This window comes from Neodiprion virginianus, chromosome 7, assembly GCF_021901495.1.
Source record: "Neodiprion virginianus isolate iyNeoVirg1 chromosome 7, iyNeoVirg1.1, whole genome shotgun sequence".
NCBI classification, from domain to species: domain Eukaryota; kingdom Metazoa; phylum Arthropoda; class Insecta; order Hymenoptera; family Diprionidae; genus Neodiprion; species Neodiprion virginianus.
In genome coordinates, this window is record NC_060883.1 from 18,373,032 (window position 1) to 18,399,100 (window position 26,069).

At 39.0% G+C, this 26,069-nt stretch overlaps 1 protein-coding gene across 1 annotated transcript in view; it reads left to right on the forward strand.

Moving 5' to 3' along the window:
• LOC124308813 (irregular chiasm C-roughest protein-like) overlaps positions 1-26,069 on the forward strand; it is a 90,287-nt gene that overhangs the window by 60,760 nt on the left and 3,458 nt on the right. Inside the window, exons 3-7 of the mRNA XM_046771920.1 lie at positions 6,769-7,001; positions 22,313-22,513; positions 23,439-23,566; positions 24,050-24,201; positions 25,582-25,892. Of these exons, the coding sequence (XP_046627876.1) occupies positions 6,769-7,001; positions 22,313-22,513; positions 23,439-23,566; positions 24,050-24,201; positions 25,582-25,892 (1,025 nt within the window). The remainder of the gene's footprint in view (positions 1-6,768; positions 7,002-22,312; positions 22,514-23,438; positions 23,567-24,049; positions 24,202-25,581; positions 25,893-26,069) is intronic.

The window sequence follows — 26,069 nt, forward strand, 5'->3', positions numbered from 1 at the left end:
CCACATGCGGGTATCAAAAGTTCTTCAAATTAACACCGCTTGTCACTGTCATTTCGCGTCTATTGTCTTCACCCGAACTTGTTACACGCGAGGATAAAACTATCGACAGACGGAAACAACGACGACGAGGATTAAAGGAAGTCCCTTTGGAGAGGGGTTGGAAGCTCCGAGGTATAAGAGGGATAGACGAGCAGCCGGGAGGGAAACGTATCAATCAATTTGTACGTATCGAAGTGGTTTCTCCGACTCGTTCTATCTCTCTGCCCCACCTCTGCAGATTGTGTCTCTCTTTCTTTTACCGCTCTCCACCCTCACTGTTCTTCTTTCTTCTACCTTCTGCACGCAGGGTGCGTCAACGAATTCAGAGGGGCCAATTGATTTTATTCGACCCCCTTGGCACTGCGCGATGTAGCCACCACCGAATTACAACCCGGGACAGAGGCCAGCCATTCCACCACACTGACGATGAGTGGACGACGGCGACTGCCTAGCTAGCTGGGTTCGGCAGTTTCACGTTTATAGTACCATGCTTGACCCCGACGCTTGATATAAAAATATCCCTAATCGCTCGTCGTTCACTTGTCCGAAGAAAACACCCCAGTATAACGCCTGTAAAGCACCACGATCAAGCTATAAAACATCATTTTCATGATACCACACGTTGCAAATATCTGCAAGAAACGACGTACCTTCGACGGTCTTCCACTACCATGATTTGGATTAGCAACCGACTTTCCTAACGGTGAAACAACTCTTCCGCATCGCGTTTTAAGTAATTTGGCAAAACCGTTGAAATCCCCATAGCGAGTTACTCGACAAACGAATTTTGCACGCATGATTCATTATCGAAAAACTTTTTTCCGTTGTACATTATACCCTGGTTTATTTTTATCCATTTCACATCAAGGCTACTTGGGGCACGAGGGTGATTTTAAACTGTAGGAATACATCGTGGTTCCTGATGCCGTTTGAGGTTGGTAAGTATAAAAGGGAGGTAGAGGAGAGAAGCCGAGGGATCTGCGAAAGCTTGCTACTTTAAGCCGACGTCGTCCCGGAATTGCACACCGAAGTTTAAATTAGTTCTGAAACATTTGGCGCACGCTTCAATGCTTAATGGTTTCATCCATAAATCAATACAACTCCCTTGGTGCTCGGTTACTGCTTTGTTATACCGGCACCTTAACCTTACCACCGTTACGTGCCAAGATGGCGATATATCTTACCTCATACCTGCCTGCGGGCGCCGCCACGCCGCGTTGTGTGTCTCCTTCTGTCGCGCCGGGCTGCTTGCGAAATATCAACTATTTATACAACGTAATTCCCTTGCAGAGTCACCCTTCATCAATTATAAATCCATACTCATTTATCATCCCGGTCGGTATTATCTCAATCTGTTTTTAATTCCTTACGCTCAATTACGCACCGCCACGCACGCACTTCCTTATTGAACTCGAAACTTTTCTTCAACCCAAGTTCAACAATTATACAACGCATAATTTTATAATATTTATAGTTGACCGCAAAACTTGGTATGGTCAGGTTAACCTTCCTCCCGAAAATATATCGCATACTGAAACCATAAACGCGTAGTAAAATTGTTTCAACGTTGAATACTTTCTCAATTGCGTTCTTGACTTATCAAACCATTCCACACAGTTCAGTGTTAATGATTGAAATCATATCTATAAGTAACCAGCATCAATCATCTATGATCGGTAAACTTCAACGCGTTTTATAAAGCCAAAACTTTTGTTCATATCCCCAGTGATTGAAGCGATTACACGGTGAACTGATCGTAAAGTGTGATAGAGAAGCAGAAAATCTCGTGAACTTTTCACTCTTTAGGAACACGTCAGAAGAGAAGACAAAAAGAAAGAACAGTCCCCAGACACACGGCAAATGGGGGAGAGGAGAAAACGAACAACTCGATGGAAGTGATGGAACGAAGCTTCCCCAATAATCCAACTCGAAGTTCGCCCAAGTGTCTGCTGGTAGCAATTTGCCATGGCGTCGTCGTCGTATAATCAGATGATCAGTAGATTCACTCGGCAGTAGGTGGTGGGTGTTAACAGACAAGCGTATAGTATACCTCTTATACCTCTAACCACCATTCAGAAGACACCTGAAACTGGCGTTTGTATCCCGATATGTTTTCACAGTAGCTGCTACATGCCAAGAAGCGGAAAGGTACGAGGTCAGCGTGTCTTAGAATCGTTTCTTAGCTCCCGTGTCAACGATGCGTTCTCGCTCACTTTGAAACGGGGACATTTTCCACCACTTGCAATCAGTTTTGGCCTTCCGTGGCGCTTCCGCAATCTCAACGATCACCACCAGTAGCTCGCTTGCTGTTCATGATCGTCGCGATAAGTGCACCATGCAGAGTGCTGGAAAGTCTTCGCTCCACCTCTTCGCACACTATCTTCGTTGTTACAAGCTTTGAATTATGCATGGATACCCGTGTACGCGACGCTGAAGGAACACGTTGGAAATGCTCGCCCATGATCGTCCGTATCACCGTAATCTCCTATCGTGCCAGCGTATCTTACTTACAAATTAATTTCATCACATTATTTTGAATGTATAGATCGCGGTGTGTAGTACTTGAACTAACTAATGGACCAGCCATCCATCGATCCAACCACTTCCGTACTAATGATCTAGCCGAGAGAAGAAAACTACTCGGCGATTATTTAAATCGACCACGATAATCCGCAGCCGTCATCGAAAAATAACCACGTCAGAAAAGACAAAGGATGAAACAAAACTTGATTCAGCAGATGAGTAGCGTTATTGCAGAACGAGGGACTGACGTCACTGTCTCGGCATCTTTCAACCGCGTATCATGAATTACCTCAGTCGGTTGAGATGTGGTTGTAGGATCAAATTCGAGATCTCTCGAGTGTTCATTTTCCGGAAAGGTACCTACTTTAGTCTGCACTCCATACAATCGAGAGTCACCTTCTTGCTATAAAAGGTAGCCTGGTTTACACAGACGTCTTTTCTCCACTCAACTGATTTGAAAATTGCCAAGTATTGGCCGAGATTCGATAGGAAGCAGAGACGAGAACGTGGGAAAGAATGATTCCGCGATGAGTTTCTAGCATGAGTGGGAAACCCTTCAACATCCATGTTGGAAAACCACCAGAATCTCGGAGCTTTTGCAATCGGGGACTTGTGACTTCAGACATCGTATGTCAAGTGACTTAAATTGACTTCATCACGTGACATCGATCAAAACATGAAATGAATTGGTCTGGTTTGAATTAGCAAATTGTTCAAACATACGAAACGTGTCTCAATTGAGATGAATAATTAAAGGAACTTTACTGATCTCTTATGTACCTACGTCGCGACAAATTGCATCTTAAATTTATTTATTCCATAACTGCGCGGAACGTTAAGTGCACTGCTCTGGAGAAAGGAGGCTGGCTGGATGGCTGCTGAATGTTCATGCAGGTTCCTTATGATACTGTCACACATAGGGTGCGAAAGGAGGTCACGTTAAAATTTGCGAAAGAGGTGCAGCATGCAAAGGCGTGCAAACTCCCCTAAAGTGCAGGAAACCCGCTTTGAGATCTACGACTACACTGAAATTTCCACAAGTATATACACATCTATGTAGGTGGTATACAAGTACGTGCAAAGAATATTCACACGCTTTTAGAATAATTTCATCCGTCTATTCATTTTTAACATTTCTTATTTTTCCTCTCGCAAAAATTATTCCACATCTTCACATCTCTCTCTCTCTCTCTCTCTCTCTCTCTCTCTCTCTCTCTCTCTTTCTCTCTCTCTCTCTACCTCTACCGCATTGATCGAATTTTTCATCACCAAAGTGTACACCTTGTACATAACCTGGTACATACATATATTATACGAAAATTACAAACGTGCGTGAATTCCTTTTTGCGTTTCACTGCGAGTGATGAGAAACAAAGTGTCGAGTGTTAATTTCTGCATGTGTACTGTATAGGTTCGACAGCATTGTAGAACGCGAGTTGACGAACAGTCCGTATGAAATACTATCTACACAACTGTCTGCCGGTTCAAATTAGTGCGAGTAGTATCGAAATCGATACATGGATTATGTAATACATGCGGGAATTATTGCGCGAAAACTTTAACCGAACACAAAACTATATTTTATCGCATGCATATGCCGTTAAACAGTGTGGAACCAAGCACAGGGAAAATACTTGGAGTACTTAGAGGAAACTATAACGTGACTGGATGTGACAAGTGATAAATGCGAAGGTCTCTTGTTATTGCGTATTATAACGATCCCAATGACTATTTCAACTCAGCGCCAATTTCAACCGTTAATTATCTTCAATTTATACAACGACGCGACTTATGGATAAAAGGAAAAATAAGAAACAAAAGAAATTTCGCATGTAGTGATTGTACGTGTTTGCATCGATTCGTCTACTACCACCGATGGTAGACACAAGTTCTCTAGTTCTGTGTCTGAATAGGCGTAGAATGTCGATAACCGAGGGCATATTCTCGATATCGTTTTCCCCCCCGTTTTTTTCATAGTCAGATCGCCGTTGGGATAAACGTGGGAAAATATCAGTGTAACGTAAATGCTTTCCAAATGTGGGTATACCGATCATTTACCCACGTTCTATTTATTATAGGATATGTATCTGCGTATTTCTCATTTTATACAACCGTAAGATATGCGAAACGTAAAAAGCCACATCGCGCTAGTTAGAAGTAAACGAAGAGACGGAACTCAACCGCTTGAAACGAAGCAGAAAATGGCGGAGTTGAAGTTTTCGTTCAAACATTCTTCAAATATCTTATCTCAAACACTTACGTTGATTCTATAACTTGCAGGAGAAATGTTCGAACGCAGCTCCTCAATTATTTTCTTTTTTTTTTTTTTAATATATAATGGATTACAGAACCTTTGCAATATGCATATGATTTATGGCATATAAAACGTACATGTTAGATAAAAATTAGACTTTAAATTTCTCCATCGTAAGTTAAAATAGGTCAATGTTTCTTTCGGTAAAATTTTGCTTAAACTCAATTGCCAAATATATCAACAAACACTCAAATTTGAAGAAACTAATGAAGGATTAGGATCGGACATCCTTTCGATACTTGAAGGTAGAAACATCAATCTGATTGTGAGTATATTAACTGTTTGTAGTACTTGTTTATAATATTTTTCATAAATCTTACATAGTGCTCATCATCAATTTATCAATTCTTGAAATTTTTCAATAAACTATATTTTCCCTCACTTAAACCCCTGAATTTTTTTACAGAGAGTAATTATCAACATTTAAAAGAATCTTACAACAGTGAGAAAGAACATAGAAAAATTTCAGCACACGGTGTTTGAATTTTCTGACATCTTCCAGTATTTTTCACACGCATACAAATTCCCTGACAACTCTCGAATTTGTTATTTTACCTTGACAGCTAGACACTCTGGGTAATTGTGGAAAAAAGAGTGTATAAACTCGGTCCACATTTAGTCCAGGTATAATAATCGTGAGGGATTTTCAGGGGCGACAAACTTGTAACAAGGGGAAAAACCGACACCCCCAGTTGTCTGGTTTGAAAATTGTGGGTGGGGGGCAATTGACTGGTTTGCGAGAAAAAGTGAAAAACTCTGAGTTGTTGAACTTTTAGGTGTTTAACATCCGTATGCGTATACTCTAAACTTAAAACCCCTCGCACTTGGAAACGGGCACCCGCACGAAACTTGCGGTGCAAAATTATTCGTTCTTGTATGTGTGTGCGAAAAACCTCAAGCTGAAATTCCCGAAATAAAGAAGAAAAGTGGAGAAGAAGAAGAAGAAGAAGAAGAAGCATGGGAACTTTTGAACGTTGCAGAAACTTGGAACTATTGAAACTCGGGAAAAGAACTGCAGTAACTGGCGAAAACCGTCGGGGCAGAATTGATCGCCCACCCTTCAAATTCACCCCGTAAACTTTTAACAGGTGCTAACACCCGCCAAACACTTCGTCGCCTGTAGGATTTTACCCATATATAACCTATCTACTTAGGATTAGTTTCTGACTCGTAAAATTTGAAGAAAAATAAAACCGATCTGAGGAAAACGAAGAGAAATGGAAACAAGCGAGATTTTTTCAAATTTCTAACACCTTAAATTCAAATCTCACGCATTTAACAAACGAAGAAATTATCGAAACAAAAGGGAAACGATGAAACAAAGGTTCGAATTCTCTCATTTAATATTAAAGAGATGTCTTGGCAACTCAGAAAAAAAAAATTTTTAATCCCAGAATTTCAATAAATCGTAGATTATTTTGACCGTCAATGAATTCTCTATAAAAGATCTGGACTGAGTTTTTTCCCTAACTCTTTTATTCTTTACAAATAACCTTGCGAATGAAGTACATACTGCTATTAAAAATCACACCAATAGTACTGAAGATTCAGGAAACTTATAGTGAATCGCATCACAAGAAAAAAATGAGTCCGTATTCATGGAAATTGACGTAAAATATGCTTTTGGTATGAAAAAAAATGGAACGATAATGTGATGTTTCAAAAGTTATGAAAAATCAAATTTTTTTCGATAAAATCAGCGATATTCAAATCTTTCCCCTAATTTTCAAAAGAAATTTTTTTAAATAAAATTCGACCCATCCAACTTAGGTTTGTCTATACCTTAGTCGCATTATTTCCTAACGATATGGTACAAATTTTTTGCAACTGAATCGTGAACGAATCCTCGCACGCAACAATTTTCAAACTTCTGTCAAATTTTTATATTTCAGGTGACTTTTCGCTGCGCATACACCCGGTCGAGTTGGAGGACGATGGGAAGTATCAGTGCCAAGCATCACCGACCAACGACGGTCAGCCGGGTCTCAGATCGAAATTCGCATATCTCACCGTCCTCGTGCCACCCCAAAAGCCGAAAATTACTCAAGGGGACTTTCTCGTGACAACCGAGGACCGGGAACTGACCTTGGAGTGCGTCAGCGTCGCCGGAAAACCACCGGCTGAGGTAAGTCACAATTTTCCACTAAATTTACTTTCCCCGATTTCATTGTAAAAGCTGCTATGTTGAAATTGAACGACGCGGAAATTTATTGTAAAACATCTTTCGTAGTCGATTCGGAAATTTACCGTCAGATTACAGTGTTGGATTGACGTTAGATGGCGTCAAATTAACAACAAATTATATCGTCGTCTTTACTTATAACAATTTTTCGTATTCCTCATCCTCATCGGATCTCTTTTCAATCCTTGTCCATTTTACTAGTCGCCCAAAGTTTAGCATCTTGTTAATAAAATGGTTCGAACCGTTTGGGGGACAAATGATATGATTTGGTTGTTGGCCGAAGATAAGTGAGTTTTGAAACCAGTCAAGATTCTTACAATTAGCTCTGCGAATTTTGCGTAACTTGATTGCGCCTAACATTGTATACTTGGTTATAATTGAAAAACTTGCAACTCTTTCCGATGAATAATAAGCAGCACTTTTTCGCGTCCACGTCGTCGTCTCCGCTCAGGGTTTACCTCAGGGAATTGTCGTCTCCTGTTATGAGAACCTACCTCAGGGAAATCCCAATGGGCTTTTACCCTAAGTGAGCTTATATCGGTTACTGATACCCAAAGACGAGCCTCGGCGACATGTTTCTTCTTCTCGCAAAGCACCATCTTCTTTTTTATGGTAACCATCTTGTATTTTCTCAGTAGTATTTCGAATCCTCACAACAGTTGCACACGCTTTCCTTTCAAGTACGGAAAGAGTCTTCTGGAGCGTACAACGCTTTTTCATTTTCCACATTTCCCACCATCCAAGCATTCCGATTGGTCGACTAAACATTGCAAACTAATCAGAATTGACTGGGGCAGTCCGCTGCCCGAGGTCTGAAGGATTTCATTACATCCGGACAGTCAATTGGTTTGCAAAGTTTAGCCGACCAATGCGAAATGTGAAAAGTTAAGAACCGTAATGAGCCCACCGAATCGTACTTCAGCAGGTTGATGAGGCGCGGTACGTAACCCGAGATGAATGAAAGTCGCGCGAAGTCGTTTGACGGCGACACTGGAAACGTTTAAAATTCATTCACTGTCCGGAGGTAATGAAATCCTTCAGGACTCGGGCAGCGAACATGCTCCTGTCCATAAACAGGGTTCGAAATGGTTTCCGCAAACGTGATTCATTAGACATTGATCCCATCTCATCCCTGCGTGAACAACGTTCTCCGAGTCTTTCAACTCTGCTGTAACGACGATGCCTCCCAAGAAGGGTAGGAAGCACGTACAACGTGCACACATGCATGATGCATACACGCGAGGAGTACAGAGATAAGTGAAGGGGGCCAAAGAGCCAGAAGCTCGAGAGCTTGAGAGGAGGGCTGAAACGCGACGTGGCGTCGCGACGCTGCCCTCCTTCTCACACACGCTAAAAAACGTACGAGGATACACTCCCAACCAAACTAGTCAGTCAGTCAGTCAGCCTTCCTTCTCTTTCTCTCTCTGTTTCTCCCTCGTGTCTTCCGCCCCTTTCTCTCCACCAGCACAGCCACTTGCTTTGAGCTTTCTAGCACTGTGCCATTTAAAGTTTCCCCATCACTGTGTAAGCAGTAAACAGCAGCAGCTCCGTTTTCCTATACTCATCGCAAATCTTCCTCCTCCTCCTCCTCTCACTCTTCTTCCGCGGCTCTTTTTTCCACATTCGTATATTGTTTATACGACGCGCGTTCCCATTTCTAGCTTCGGTGACATTTCGTTTCCTTCCCTTGGGTCGGTCACTCGCCCTGTCTCTCTTAATGCACGCTCTTCTCCCTTGGAGATGGGTCAAGTTTCGGTAGTTTTCTCTTTTTTTTTCTCTCCCCATTTTTATCTCTTGGACTTGCAGGGTCCTTCCATTATTCTTACATTTACTATACTACGGAAAGAAGAACTCTGGTAGGTTTCTTGTTGTTTTATTACTGAGTCTTGGGGGTTCGCACGAGGTAAATTATCGCTGCTTTCTGCGGTTAACCTTTCAGAGAATTGTTTCGAGTTTGTAAAGCTTCAAGCTCAGTCGGATGGAATCGTTTCACTTCTCGAGGTTCTTTCCAAATGGTTAGCAATATCACGAAATGATGATCCAACGAATATTATGATCTCCGTCGAACCTAGAAACCCAAATGTCAAAGAACTTGGACTCGGTCAAGTGGTCGAGACGAAATGATAAAAATTAGTAAACTACCTCATAAGTAAGCCATCATTTTTTTCTTGATATATCAGGCAATCCCAACGTCTTCTCTTCTTTCACTGAAATCATTATCAAGGTGTCCAGTTATCGTGGAAATTCTGGAATCATGGAATTCTCGTGGAATTTCACGTCTGTAAAACAATTTGACACACTGATTATGATATCAAGAATATCGATGGATATTTCGAAACGAGAACAATGGATAAGTCGGGCAAATGATCTGTGAAAAAAAAAGAAAAAGAGGAAACTCCGCTTTACGAAAAATGAAAATCCAATTAACTTGAAATAAACCACGGAATGAAAAACCCATCAGTTTTTAAAAATGACGAATAAACCAGATCTCCGATTGTCCGATTTTGTATTGCTTCGATCTACTACCATCGTTCTGTTTAAAAAAAAAAAAAATAATAACAATAATAACAATTTGATTTACACCTACCATTTTCCGTTCGGGATATAAAACCGTTGCGCTCAATCTCGATGATTTGTAATATTATGGTCGAACACTCGGCAACGGTTCATTATAGGCATAATATCCTACAGCTTGGCGAAAACGTGAGAGCGGATGTATAAAGTAGGCGTCACCAGCAGCCCTGGTGATATGAGATCTGAATTCATCGTTTTAAACGTAACGCCAAATCATATCTCTCAGCAGGCATATTACACGAAAATTCCATTAGCCGTGGTGGTCTGCTGCCACGGACGCAGCTCAGGCATCGATATCAATTTCGGTACGCCCGTGGAACCCTCCTCCTCCACCTAGTTTCATCCTCGTCCTATTTCCTCCTCTCTGGCTCTCTTTTATGCACATGTATGTAATCAAGTAATTATACACGTAATATGAAAAATAATTACCCTACTCGGGTTGTACGATTACGATTAGTGTACGACCTACACTTGGACGATGTACGCGTCGCATTGCGGCGAACATTCGTTGCGAGTTCATCGAGTCGTTTAACTTTCTTTTTTTTTTTTTTTTCTTTATCTCGTTTTCATGCTCTCATTCACGAGGTTGGAGTTAGTAGCAAGAAAAAAGAAATGTGCACATTTCGAAAAGTCGTTACTCGAAAGTCGTTTCAAAGTTCTGCAACAACGATTTTTTCCATCATGTTTCGTAACGCAAACGTTACTGAACTTCAGCCTTGGTCTTATTCTTCTCGTAACCTAATTTTTGAAATCTATGGGGTTTTTTTTTTTTTTTTCACAACCGAATTCCTGTATCAAATCGTAAACAACTTATGAAATTTGTGTCCGTAGATAATATGTGAAAATATCTGGTAGTTGTTGAAATTCATCGTGAAACAATTTCAGTACAGTCAACTCGGAAATTCAATATCCCGACATGTACCCGGTGTTACATCCACCGGAAGTTGTAGTGTTTAGAAATCCGAACCGTCGTTTACGTCTTTGACAGTAAAACGTTACCGAGTCAAAGCTTCCAACATCCTGAAAATAGTATGAAAAAAAAAAAATATACCAGAGTTGAAACGAGAAACCGGTACGATTTTTCTTTTTGGATTTCAACTCTTCGAACGAGAAAGGAAAGAGACCTCCTCCCCCTCGCGTACAATGACGAAACACTGGCATCGACAATGTTACTCGGATGATTCTCAGATGGCGCGCAGCTGAAAAGCTTCCAAAACTTCCGTTGTAAGAAGAATAACCTCGTCCGCCTTCACCGCCAACCGATTCGGGTAGTATTTGTATTAACGACTATTAAACCGGTTGTTATTTTTCGGCAAATTGGTGTCCCGCACAGTCTTCCTAATTAGCCTTACCGGGGGGTGTTTATTCACCTCGAGACGGGGGTGAATTTCGTTTGAGGTTCCCTCTTTCCGGTCTCTCGAGGAGCATTGGGGGGGGGGGGGGGGGGGGGGGGGGGTTGGTTCTAAGAGTGCCTGCGTCGTTTATAATGCACCGCGTCCTGCAAAGGCGTCGTATAGACCTAAGAATACATCCATCCCCATTATAAGGAGGAAGAATGGGTAACCGCGACGAGTTTACTTTAACCGTTAGGTATAAGGTACGGACGCGAAAGGGGTTGTCGAAAATACGACGCGGTGAAAATTCCGCCCCTATTTTTAACATTCGCGGGAGGGCTCTGTTGTACCTGCCAATCTGCTGGCCCCGCGGTATAATAATCGAATCGCAAGTCGCGCCCCCGTATTTCGGTCTCAATTGCCTCGTGATGAAGAAAAGGAAAAAGAAACGGAAGAAGAGGAAGAAATATTTCTTTTTTTTCTTTTTTTCTCCACCGTTAATATTGTCAAGGCGACAAGAAGGGCGGCTAGGGTGGAAAGCAAGCGAGGTTATTAAAGCCGATTGTCTTTATAAACCAGGATAAAAGCGGCACTCGAGATTATTACCGTATTAAAAAAGAAAGGAAATAAAGTATACTACGAATGAGCGATAAGGAAGAAACAAAAAAAAAAAGAAAAAAGAAATGAATAGAATAGAACAAAATAAACAACCGACCAGATGATAATGATTTTTTGAAAGAGAAGAAATGAAACAATCGTTTCGCCGAAAAACGAAACTTTTTTATTTATTTATCGAGAGGGATATTACAATTTGACGAATTGCTCGATGTACGCGCAGGTCACGTGATAAAATTGATAGAAAGTAACTGGTAACAATTTTTGGTTAAAAAAAAATCTTTTTAACACTCGTGCATTTTTTTTTTTTTTTTTTTTTTGGAGCTTTTGGAGTCGCTTATTACGAATCTGAAATCGAAGTGCACGAATTTAAAATGCCGGATATAATATGGCGGACAAACGAAAACAAGAAGAATAATTTTTAAAGAATTGTGTAAAATTTTTTGGCGTGTATTGAGTTCGTGTGAAAATTGGCTTCCGGATTTTTGTGGTAGATTAGCAGAAATTGCTTTTTCTTATCGTGGAAAAATACGAATTTCGAACATTTGCTTAAACGTGCTATTTTTGCAATGATCAAGTAAATAAGTTTGATACTTTCTTTTTATACTCAGAAATATTTCAGAAATTATGTGGAACCAAAAAAAAACTCGGCAGTTGTTATCAAAATGTAGTTTAACAAATAAAAAGGGGGAACGCTCAGCGTCCCAGCGTAAAATGAAGGGTTGAACAGTTTTTGTTTTTTTTGAATTGGACAGATTAAAAGACAAGAGGTGTGATAAAAAAAAATAAAAAACACGTATTAAAGAAAACCACCGCCCTTTGACAAATCGGCGAATCAATAATTAATTTATAACATATTGATGAAACATTGCCGTCACGAGGTTAAAACCGAGACTAGGATTGTCGAAAACCGTGGATTTAGGTTCGTCTCTCGGGTTTGCAAAACGTAGCAAAGATCCCGTCGAAATGAAATGAAAATAAAAATGAGTTTAAAAACAACAAATGAGAAATAATTTTACCGAGTATACGTAAACTCGGCGAAACTCGATTATACTCTTAATCCCCGAAGCTTTAACCACAAATTCAAAGTAAACGTAAAAAAAGAGAGATAGAGGCTTTGACATTTTGTTTTCATTAATTTATTCAGTGATTTCTGGGTCTCTAAGTTTATTTTTTTTTTTTTCCATCCCGTACTGTCTTGTTTTTTCTTGTGCCATAAAAAAACCCAAGAAAACAAGCGCGGAAAAAATTGGGACGCGTTTTTGTTTGTTGGTCGTTTGAAGTTTACCTTGGATGATTCAATCGCAGAAACTGGTACGTTTCCCAAAGCGCTGTTTTCCTCTTTCACCGAACCCCGAGACATTAATCATGGATTTGCATAATTTTAATTAAAAACTGAGGGTTACAAATGCGAAAACAAATTTGATTAATTTTTCAGTTGAAGCTGCAGGTTTAAACCCCCCCTCCCCCCTCCCTTCCGACAGGCACACAGACGTGTCTAAATTTACGTGTCTGTGTATGCGTGTGTATAATAAAACCGCATCGCGAATCACATTACCCGATCCCTCTTTTCCGCGAGTAATTCTGCAACCTTTCTCGCAATTCAATTATGCAAAATACAGAGCGATCCGATATCTTCCCGATAATTACTTTCTGAGATCACGTTGCGAATTAAACCCCCACTCCCTACCTGATCAACGATACATAAGTACCGACCACAACAGATATTTTCAGTCTCGTTATGTGCTCGTCGGCAGGTATATAATGTGTACATATATATATATATATATATATATACACATATATATATATATATATATATATAATATAGGTACAGGGAGTTCGCTTACTCGAATAAAATAACCACATCTTCTATATTAGAAACTCGGAATTTCCTTAATGAGACGCGAAATTAGATTTCAGATAGCGTGTAACGGGTTATATTATATACTATACAGAAATCGTTATCGATTTATTGGTCGTAGAATGAAGAAAGAAAAAAAAAAAAAAAAGAAAAAACTTGAAAACACACGAACTACCGACTAAAAATATCTGCCAATAATAATCTTGTAAGAGAGTACCTGATAACAACGAAATATATGTAAATGCACATTTTTATTTTTTTTTATTTTTTGTCCGCTCATACCGGAAAATACACAATTTGTGAAATTCATTCGCGTACAATTAGTTGTCGAATCAACGACTTTACCACAGATGTTCTTTGTTACTCAGATAATTGTATTTTAAAATAATCATTGCAGATTGTAATATCAATAAACTTGAGCTTCGTAAAAATAAAATGAAAAAATAAAAATATCACACTGTAATATAATAAGTATAATAATTCAAATAATATATATATATATATATATATATGTATAGGATGTTTAATACTATTAGTAGAAAACCGCAAAGTTACCAAGTACGAGCTCGCGATTAGAGCGTGGTGTATTTCTGTATAAAAATATGCGAATACCCTCCTGTAACAGAATATTGCAGCGGATAAACAAATTGTCAGTCTCGTGCACTGCGAAATATTCAAGACACCGCAAACCCTTGATCCAGTTTCTCTGAAAGTTTTCTCATAAGCGAGCATACGAACGACGAATGATCGGATCGCATTACATATATATACATATATGTGCATATGCATATACATATAACGTACCTTGCCGGGAATCTAGAACCGTCATCTCTCTCTCTCTCTCTCTCTCTCTCTCTCTCTCTCTCTCTTTCTGTCGACGACGACGACAAACGAGACTGCTGCACCAGAAATAAAACTGCAGGAGCTATCATCGTCCTCATCTTTCCCGAGAGATATTAAAATTTCGTGGCACAAGTTGTTTCCACGTCGCGTCGTTCCGGAAAATCTACCGCATTCGCTGTTCGTATGGATAGTGTAAAACTTGTTGAAACTTTAGAATCAACCGCGCATGCGCCAAATAATTAAATCTCATTGGTCGGCGAAATCTTCACGCAACGATATTTTTGTCCGCGATGCAGGCTGGCCAACTTACGCAAAATGTGTACGTTTGAATTTTCAAAGAGCGTAAGCATTAAATTCCGACCGTTCTTTGAAGAATCAACTTTCCGACCCAGTAACAAATGCTTCCCAAACCTTTCCGAGTCACTACCTCAATTATTTAAGATTCTAACCTCGAAAATTCGTATAAACTACATCGCCGCCAGAAAACAGTGTTTGAGAGCTGAAACTCGGGTTGGCCAGCCTGCGCGAACAGCTGATGAAACTGGCGCATGCGCGGTTGATTTTCAATTTTTTCAAGATATTGTCCCGGTATACGCATTAATTTAAGTCAGTCAAGGGGCGGGGTTGTAATGACAAATTTGAAAAGTTCCGAGAGGGCCAAATTTCGAAATATTTAGTGGCGAAACTCAAAGTAAAGAAACAAAACCTTGGCAATAATCACGGGGGGATTTGAGTCTGGTAAATAGAGAAGATTTGTGGAGTAATCGACTCAAATTCGCGACGTTCTTTGAAATATTGAAATATTCGAGATGTATAAAGGAAAGCAATCATCTTAGGCTGGATAATTTGAGACAAACGGTACTTTATCGAATGTGGTAGAAGATTGCTTTCATAATTTGTTTGCTTTTTTTTTTGTTTTTGTTTCTTTTTTGTCACTTATACTGCGAGTTATGTATACATTTTTTAGGATATTAAGAACGATTTATACCATAAGAATATACAGGTTTGTACAATTGATCGAGTAATTGAAGAAACCGTTAATTAAAGGGGCCGGTTAATCGATTGGTCGATAAAACTATTGGGAAAAGAAAGAGCCGATTAATCAATTCATCGAAAAAGCTTTAAATCGAAATTGTCGATTGATCGATTAATCGCAAAGTGATCAGTTGAAAAAGTCGATCAAAAGACACAAAAAAGAAACGACTCATTGAAGAGGCCGATCCATGAACGATAAATTAAAAAGACAATGATCGATTAATCCAAAAAATTATATATTTATATAACCAGGATAAAAAAAAAGAAAACAGTTAAACTCGACGATCAATCGATCAATCGCGAATAATATCTTGTAATAAAGATGAAAAATTTGAAGTCGAAACAATTTTGTAAATTGTATAAATTCCCTCCTATCATCAACGTCCCGTGTACATGTATAACAGTTGTGTACGATAAGTTTGATCTGACGTTGAATACCGGCGAAGAACAAGGACGAGAAGGATGAGAGAACGAGGTGATCGTGAAACGATAATATTTGCTCGCCATGGCGAGAATGATGGTGAGGAACGAGGGGGGGGCAGAGGAGGGGGGAATTCCCGCCCGGAGTAAGAATTCCTTTCTCGTATCGACGGGGGACGCGGCGGTTTTTCCCGACGAACGGTAAAGAAGCTCGTCGTTTTTGAATAGCCCGAAATGCCTCCGGGCGTCGTCGCTTCGACTCCCCCGTTACAGACGATTCTCGAATTGCCGCATATCGCGCAGCAACTTACACAAACTGGTTTAAAAATAACTTCTGATCGGCAGTTAGCCGTCCGTCTTTCGCCCCGTTCCTCCTGTTCCGTTCCGTTCCGTTCCGTTCCGTTCCGTTTCGTTCCGTTTCGTTTGGCTTTCTCGGGATGCCCCGCGGCACGTTCTTCGATTCGCCTGTAGCAGCGACAAACTCCTCGGGAAGCTGCATCTACTACTACAGTTTTCTATCTCTCTTCATCTCCTCGTCCTACCCTGCCCGACACTAATTAACGACGTTAGTTAATTAAGCACGCCCTAGAAACCCGTCTGAAAGCTCCCAGGTAAAAGCTTTCTCCCTGAGACCGTAAAGAGACACGTGCGCCCAGTATATACCTATATCTGCATATATATATATATATATATATGTATTAACGTGACTCGAAAAAAAACTTCTTTTTTTTTATTCTCCCACCGGCTAAAACTCAAGTTTGAGACCTCCAAATGCATCATGAATTTTTGTAGAACCGTAAAAAAATTCTTAGAGGTCGCAAAATTGCATTTTCGATTTCCCATTTAAACAACATGGGAAGCAGCCTGTTTGTTCTGTCTGTATTTGATAAGTCACGAATCCGAAATCTTACAAAAATGACCAATGCATGTTCTCACAGGAAATTTAATGCTCTGCATAAAAGGTCTCTTGTCATTTTGCGATAAACCTCTTCGTTCAAAAGTTATTCAAGGTCAAAGTTGAACTCGGAGTAAATTTCAACATTTTTCAATTTTATGGCAAAATTATCAGACTTGTCGCTAATGTCACGGGACTTTTTTTTATCGTGACATAATTGCGTGACATTTTTAAGTCCCGTTTATGTATAATATATACGTACATATATTGACACATTTATATCTATATATATAAATATATTTACATTGTACACATATTTTAAATATGATAGGTGCACCTACGTGGATAAAATGTCCGTACGCTGTATAATTGGTATAAAAATTTGCCCGATAATTTTCTATTAGCTAGATTGTAGCTGTGAATTTTTAATTTTTTTTTTGTTTTTGTTTTGTTCCGTCGTAATCCACGAATTTCGATAATGCGACATTAAATTTGAACGAACCATTTGTTTGGGTGGGGGGAGGATAACCTTTTTATCGAGAAATAAAAATAAGAAACTTCAACGAATCAAATTTTCATTACTTTTTCTATTTCAGGCAAAAAACATTTTTCCAATTTAGTTTTTTTAACATTATCTATCTGTAATATGTGTAGCAAATAAATAATACCGTATTCACTTTGTCTGATATGAAATAAGACTGATTTTCAATTCTCGAAATTAAGTCTAATTGCGGTTGAATAAATAAATTTATTTCAGTCCAACACACTTCTGGTTTCGTGTGACGGAAAAATATTCTCAATTTAAGAACTTAAATTCCACACGCTGTTCATGTAAACGCGAGAAGTTAGAATTAGACTATTCCTTGAACGAAATTAACACTTGTCTCATCGTACACTTACGATACAACGTTCGACAAAATATTTAACCAATATCTAATTCATTCATAAGCAACAATAGTTGAAAATTTATCTATTTGTTTTATTTACCTTCTCTTTTGCGAATCAAAACAGAACGGATCAGTTTACATTGATAAATAAAATATCGTTTACAAGTTGAAAATATTTCGTTGAATGTTAGGTACGTGAGGTTTGTCGAAGTTACGACGCAGCCCTGGAACCGAGCCGGAATCTCCCATATATGTATACCTTCATGAAAAAGTTCCCAATTATTTTTAGTCAAACTTCAAAGGAGTGAAAAGTTTGTTAGAACCGGGGGAATAGTCGCTTTGAGGTATGCGGCCTTTTCCTACCCTTCATCTTCCTCTTCCTCCTCCTCCTCTTCTTCTTCTTCTTCTTCTTCTTCTTCATCATCTTTTTCAATTATCGCACTCCGTTGGTCGAGAAGAATTTTCAAAATTGACGACGGAGCTTACCGCGTTAGATATGTATATTTATTCAATATTTACTCCTCAAGGTATGCCGGGCCTTATTGTAGGTGTATACATGGGTCATTCCACGCCAATTCGTCCTGGGTTTTACCCTTGATCTCTTAGAGTTGGCGCGCGATTTTTTCTATGATTGTTCTCACTTTCAAAGGTACTCTGTTTTTTTTTTCTCGAATCAATTTGAATTTTCTACAATTTTTAGAAACGATTTTATCGACCGTCAAAAATTAAAAATTTGGAAAAATTGTAAAAACATCCTGCGTCGGATATCAAAATTTTCAAGCTTGGACCCGGAGTGGGCCGATTTTCCCTTCTTACCGTTTTCAAACTTCTTCCGAAAAAAAAAAACGTCAAAATAATTAGTAGCGAAAGTAATTTTACTATGGATGGTTGCTGAAACATTTTTATAATATTTATATTATTTTTATATACCTGAGATGTTTGAAAATTTTTTCAAATTTTTCGCAAGATTTTCTTTTCCTCCCTATTTTGTCAATAAAAAAAATAACAAATGGCAAAATGGTTCCGAAAGGTGTAAAAAAATTTTCAAAAATCCCATGTTACATATAAAAATGTTTCAGCAACCATCCATAGTAAAATGACTTTCGCTTCTAATTTTTTTTTTTTTTTTTTTTCGAAAAAGCTTGAAAACCGTAAGAAGGAAAAATCGGCCCACTCTGAGTCCAAGCTTAAAAATTTTTATATTTGACGCAGGATTTTTCAGAATATTTTGAAATGTTCATATTTGGTCGGTCGATAAAATCGTTTCCAAAAATTGTAGAAAATTCAAATTGAGTCGAGAAAAAAAAAAAAAAAACAGATTACCTTTCAACGGGAGAACAATCATAGAAAAAATCGCGCGCCAAGTCTGAGAGGTCAAGGGTTAAAACCCAGATCGAATCGGCGTGGAATGCCTCATATATATATATGTATAGTATATATTTATGTATGTATAATGTACATCTAACTAAATTCTGTTTTTTTCTTCGTCTTCTTTGTCTTCTTCTTCTTCTTCTTCTTCTTCGTCGTCGTCTTCTCGACGGTATAACAGACAGGGGGCTCCTCGTCGGAATTGGGTTTGAGGATTAAAGCGCGCCGATGAGAGAAGAGTGGAGAAGTTGCGGGAATGAAGGAAGAGTAGAGGATTACCCAGGGCGGCTCCCTCGCGCTCGGCCGCAGCTTAATTTGGCTGCATTTTAATCGGATGCGTCATGAATATTCGTCAGGAAATAGATTTTCACACCTTCCCATCCGCCCGACTCCTTTACACATACACACCGTAGCATCGCCAGGCCGAATGCAACCGGCAATCTTCTAGAATCTGGAATCTAGATTTATACCACCGTGATACCAACGCTCCCTTCTCTCCCTCTATATATATACATATATATATAAAAATACACAGGCTGTTAAATTAATCCCTGATTCGACCGCGACCCCCACGAGGTCGATGCTCCATCCAACCAATGCAGGGTAAAAGTTTTTTTTTTTTTTTTTTTTTTTCTGTTCCAATGCGCGAGAACACAACGAGTTGTGAATTGGCTTCAAGTCGAATACGAACAAGATCCTAAAATTCATGAAACTTGAACGTGGACTGATACCGATCTAGCAATATCGTTGTTGTTGTCGTTTTTTTTTTTTTGAGAAGTTTTGAATCACGCTCAACGCCGAAGGTGCTAAAGTCCTCAGTTACAATCGAAGGTAGATAATTGTTGAACTAATTTTACTTTGGCTATAGTCTCGAAACGTCGTCTTCGCAGAATATTATTAATTCCTTTATATAACGTGTAAGAGAATTCAGGGGTTGCTATGGTAGCAGCAACGGAAGAAAGAGCCCGAAACTCTGTATAAAATTTTCATCAAAATGCTCCGAGAATGATCCGCAGAAATATTCCGTCAATTCCCTGAGAAAATTCTTCGAAGTTAATTAAAGTGTTTTGAAAACCCTGTGTAATTCGCGTAGAAATATCCCTATATGAATTTTCGCTACTCGGACGACGCTGGAATGAATTTCCAATGAAAATGATACTTGGAACAATTCACGCGAAATCGTAATCATTTCATACAAATTTTCTACGATATTATGTGAATTTTTTTTTTTCTTTCACACTCTTTCATTCTATTTGTTTATTTATTTTTCGAAGAGAAAGAAAAAAACAGCGGGTAATAACTCGTCTAATTTCAGTACCGCAGGGTGTCGGTATAACTTCATTAGGTATGGATAAGTATCGAATTTCTTGTACGACAGAAAGTGAGAAACTTTGAAAAAAAATTTAAACGCCAGTCAACGCAGCTACGAACCGACCGGATCTCGGATCGATCGATCATCCGATCGCAATATCGGTCATCAGCGCGTTGTCGTCTTAGCGCCGGAGCGAAGCTGATTATCCGTTATCGATTTCAGACCCGATACTCTTTGCGTGGATAGAGTATACATGTATATACCAGGAAATCATTTGATTTCAGGAAACTCAATTATCGCAAAATTTCCGTCTTCTATACCATGGCACAGCCTATAAGCCTCCTACTGCTGCTGCTGCTGCTGCAGTGCTGATGCTGATGCAGCTCTCTCTCTCTCTCTCTCTCTCTCTCTCTCTCTCTCTCTCTCTCTCTCTCTCTCTGGCCTCTGCTGCTGCAATTGCAACCCCTTTATGAGCTTACATAGCAATCAATTTCACGTCCAATAACAAATCCTCCCTTCTGACTACTCGAGAATATTATATATATATATATATATGATAGTCCACATAAAGATCTTGATTAAATAAAAAGTATCGAGGCCTTACAGTATTTCGCATTATTGAAAAAACACAACAGATATTTGGTTTGTTACAAAATTTTATCAGGGCAGTATAAAAAAAAAAAAAAAAAAAACTAAATATCTTTCAGAATTTTCCAAATAGTAATATTTGAATATCGTTGTGGTTTTTTTGTTTTCCATCTTTTCTGTACATTCCGCTGTTCATTTTTATTATGATTTTTATCCTGACCATTTTGAATTGATGTTGGATAAAAATGGCGTGTGAAAAAAAAATTTCTAGGACGAAGGTATAACGTTTTCAACTGCAATATAAGCGCGACTTTTATCATCCCTGACCCATTGACGTATATCGTTATACTTTTACCAATTATGATGATAAGAAGGGTCTTTATATACGAAAGAATTAGATGTAGAGAGCTGCTCGGAAAACGTCGGATTACGTCAATAACCTGCGATACATAAACGCGTTATATTATACATGGAGAAGGTGGATATGTGTCGAGATATCGGAGAAAAAGTTACTTCTGTCTGGATCAAAGCGAAAAGAGGGTATTTTCATCCCTCTTGCAATACTTTCCTCCGTCATTTTCCTCCGTCTATACATGGTATATGTATATGTAATTTCAGGATGGATCGACGAGTCTAAGCAAAGGAAATGGTACTTTCTTTTTGGAAAAACGGCAATATACCGAGATAGCAGAGTATTTCAATCGTTATTTCAGGCACTCCATACATGATACAGAATTTCATGAGAAAAAAAAAACGTTTGCGACGAAGTTCAGGAATTGACTATTTACTCCGACCGACTTTTTATCATGGGTTGAAAATTTTTATACTGAATTCGTTTGTCTGACTTTCACACCTTTGATAAAAATGACGACAAAATTGTAAGAGAAAAAAAAAAAGATTTCGAAAAATGTCGGCTCTTCGAATGGCTATATTTTTTTTTTTTTTTTTTTTTAACCGACTGAATTATAAACTGCAAATGCATAATTTCGCGTTTGATGAACCTCCTTCAACAATGGTGCGAATTTTCAGAGAAAATTGATCGTCCACCTGCAGTTGCCGCAATGCCTATAAATATACTATATTCAACACCCCATCGCGGTGTACTTCACCCTCCGATGATCCCCGGGAACAACTCTTGCGGTCGAACAAACAATAATTTCCCGTGGGTGTAAACCCGCGGAATGCTGCACCGTCCAGAATGAGTCCAGAGTAACGCGGGTAGGTACAGGAATTCGAAGAGCCAAGAGCCAAGAGCCAATCGGTTTTGAGGCCATCGGGTCCACCAGCGCAATCCTCGTTTTATTGGGAAAACGTTACAGAGCTATGTTCGATGTCTATATCTGTGTACAGAAACGTGTTATGCCGAGGATTGTCCTGACGTAGTTTTGAATTGTGCTCGTTGAATTCTGTATTTCGCTCCACCGTTGCTGGATACAGTATACGATGCTCCGCATTGCAGTAATTCCGCAGGAGATGAAATATACCCTGATTTGACATTCTCTTGGTTCTATCGTTTCAGATCACCTGGATCGACGGACTTGGCAATGTTCTTCGCAACGGGATCAAGACTCACACCGAAAAATTTGAAGGAGGACCTCTCGTCACTGTAAGATCGGTGCTCACTGTCATGCCGAGGAAGGAACACGACAACACCACATTTACTTGTCAAAGTCATAACGCCGCTGAGCGAACTCCTCAAAACGTGAAACTGCGCGTTGAGGTCAGTAAGATTCATTGGGTTAATTAGTTTAGAAAAAGAAGAAGCGCGCGATTACAAGTTGCAAAACTATTATTCAGGGTAAAAATGGGGAAAATCAAACTTTGGAGATTTTCATTCGTATGGACTTTGAAAAGTACCACGACAAACGAGTTATAGTTACAGGAATGAATTTTCCGTACAGTCTGAAACTGGTTAATTCTTAAACATGATTATCTTGGTTGTGGAATCAATTTTACACAGGATGTTTCCGAGTAAACGTCGCAGTCTGTTGGGTTGCCTACCACCGAGGGGAACAAATATCGGTAAAACATACCTACCTAGTTATCGGTACCTAGCGCTTTAAAAGTCCTTACAAATGAGCTGGGACTGCACTTGTCGTCAAGTTGTGTAAATTTGGCCAAGCAGTTGTTTCGTCGTTTGCAACCTACTCTGAAGAATTCTGTAATCGCGTTCCGCAGTCACGTTAAAGTGATTATATGGCTCGACATGACTGAAGTGATTATGACCCGGTAGGTCTGTTTTACCGATATTTATTCGCCTCAATGGTAGGCAACCCAACATACTGTGGCGCTTACTCGGAAATACTCTGTACATGTTTAGTCTAAACAGTAGTGGTACGCAGGTGAAATTAGACAAATTTCATAGTGAGAAACAAAGATACACCCTTTGAAGCGAGTTTCACGACGTATCTTGAATGAGAGGATTCGGAATATTCGGAGTAACGGAAGTTTGCCAAATTCAAATCGAACGGGATAATAAAGGAATGAATTCATTAGGGTAAAATTAGATGCCCGCGATTAACCTTGGGGCAAAATTGATAGAGAGAAGGAAATGATTCTGTGTAAAGGTGGAGAAGATATCATTAGAGAAATTAACCAGCCGTTGGTGTTCAGTCTACCATGGAATAAATTTTACTGAATTTCAGGTACGGTACGCCCCAAAAGTTTCGCTCAGAATCCGATCAGGATTATCGAAGAACGGTAGAATAGTCGAAGGCGCTGAGCTGAGATTCAAATGTCGAGCAGAGGCGAATCCTTCAGACATGGAATACAGGTAAGCAGTCGTACCAATCCCCCTTCTAACAATTTTTCCACTGAACCAATCGTACCGTATCGAGTATTTATCGGGACGTGTGTTATAACGCGGCACGTGTATTTACCTACAGACTGGTTTGAATTTACGATTTACTTTGATTCGCGAAATATAACCGACGACGTCTCGGCGAAATTGGAACTCCGCTCGGATGCGGAGCGATACATACAGAGGACAACATCAAACACCTTAACTTCTTCCATCAGGAATCAATATCATCATCGAGGGTTGCAAATTCAATCTTTCCTCTCTCTCTCTTTCTCTCTCTCTCCCTCTACGCGCCCCAACCCCAAGAAATCCAACCCCTAGCGCTTTTTCCTCTCTTCTTCTTTCCTGCTTTCCGTCCTTCCTTCCTTCCTTCCTTCCTTTCTTCCTTTCTTCCTTGCTTGCTAGCTTTAAATAACGAACGTCGTTCTCGTCTCGACGACGATTATTTATTTTCAGGTGGTACATAAACGAGAGAAAGGTGATCGGCGATTATACGACAGAGATGATTATACACAACGTTACGAGGCACGATCACGACGCTATCGTTAAATGCGAGGTCCACAACGACGTCGGGAAAAGCGAAGAAACCGAGACACTCGACATCACTTGTAAGTAAAATATACACTGTATTGTCGGTAGAGGCGATCTCTGCATTGCCTGCAATCGCGATTATCACAGTGCAGAGATTGTGATTTTACATAGGGAAGAAAGAATCGTTGAAAAGACTGCTGTAGCATTTGTGAGTCAGGGCACAAAGAACGTATTTTTTATATAACAATATATATCGTTAATTTATTACAGTCTTATACTGTCCATGTTACCACAGTTGTAGCAACACATCGTAAAATTTTTACAGTCATTAATTACGATTAATTAGATATGTGAATTTTTGTTTTCTCTCGGTGGGTAAAAAAATTTGCAGTTCTTCCATCAACTGTTTTTTTCAATTTATGGAAAAGTTTGGGAATTTAGTATTTGAGATTTTTCTCAAATTTTCCAATCAACTCTTTGGAAAATTTGGAAAGTTTATCAGATATTTATATCTTTTAACGGGAAACTCATAGCTAAATGTACTTTAGACATTTTTAGAGAAATTGTCACTTAGCTTGAAAACAATCAAGTTGTCTACAAGGATTTTCAATTTTGCCGAGAAATTCGAATCCTTATGTTCGTTGAATACTATCACAGCACATTATGGTTTTATAATTTTATGGTTCTGTTGAATAACTTTGAAGTGTAATAAAATTCACGACATTTCCGAATTTTTAAGAAATCTTTTGAAGAATAATTTAGAATTCTACTAATTTGTGCGATCCTACTCAGAGATTAGGCAGTAAAAAATCATTCGATCATCTCAATTTGACATGATTAGCAAATATGTACAAAAACTTCTGATATAGTAAAAGAAACCAAGAGAAATTTCTAAATAACTAGCAAATAACTTAGTCAATACTAGGAATAAAAAAAATATAACTTGTAAACAAATGTATTGCACTATTAAAATAACTATTTATAAGTTTTCGATCGCTTCTAAAAATTGATCCTATTTCATGTAGAATTAGAATAAAACCGTAAGTCGTCCTTTATCGCTGAAAATTTTTTATAGCTAGTTACAGCAAGTAAAAAAAATTTGTTCCAAAACATTTGAGATAATGTTTAAAAAATACATTTATTCAATCCCAACAATATATCTGAAGAACTTATAATGTATATTATAATATCATTCTTGTTAAAAACAAACATGGTAAAATTTTAACAAACATAGTGCGAATGCAAAGCCTCTAACAGTCTCTACAACAACATGTATTAATTTGAGTATTTAACTAGTTTCCTTTACTATACGTCTATTCAGTGTCTACTTTTTTCACTGCAGATGTTTTTCACGAAATGGTCTGAAGGAATAGCGCTGTCAAGCTGTTTCGAAGAAGGAAAAAACGAGGTTCAACTCTGTGACAAATTTTTCATATCGAATTTTGTTTTTTGCACAGATGGGCCACAATTTCGGCACCCTCCCCAATCGGTAGAGACTCACTATGATGCTACTGAAATCCTGCAATGTGACGTTGACGGTAATCCAACGCCAGAAGTTCTCTGGATTCACGAAGAAACCGATCGAATCGTAGCGAGCAGTCCTAACATCAGCGTTCATGTTAACCCAGAATCTGCTGGACGATATTACTGCAAAGCGCATGTTTCTGGATTCCCAGAACTTACTGGCTATGCAAATATCTACATCAAAGCTGCACCTAGCATCGTTTCTCAACGCACTCAATACGTCCCAGACGAAGGAGTCGTCAAGGTAAAAACTAAAAACAACTGCAGGCATAGAAATTTTATCTGTTCATATAAGATACGCTACTTTCCCGATGAGTCAGGGATCTTGGCCGTTGAAATCAGACTTACATTCAACTCAATATTCTATGATAACTGGCAATGCGTCATTTTCCCGACATACTTAATTTTCATCTGGAATTGA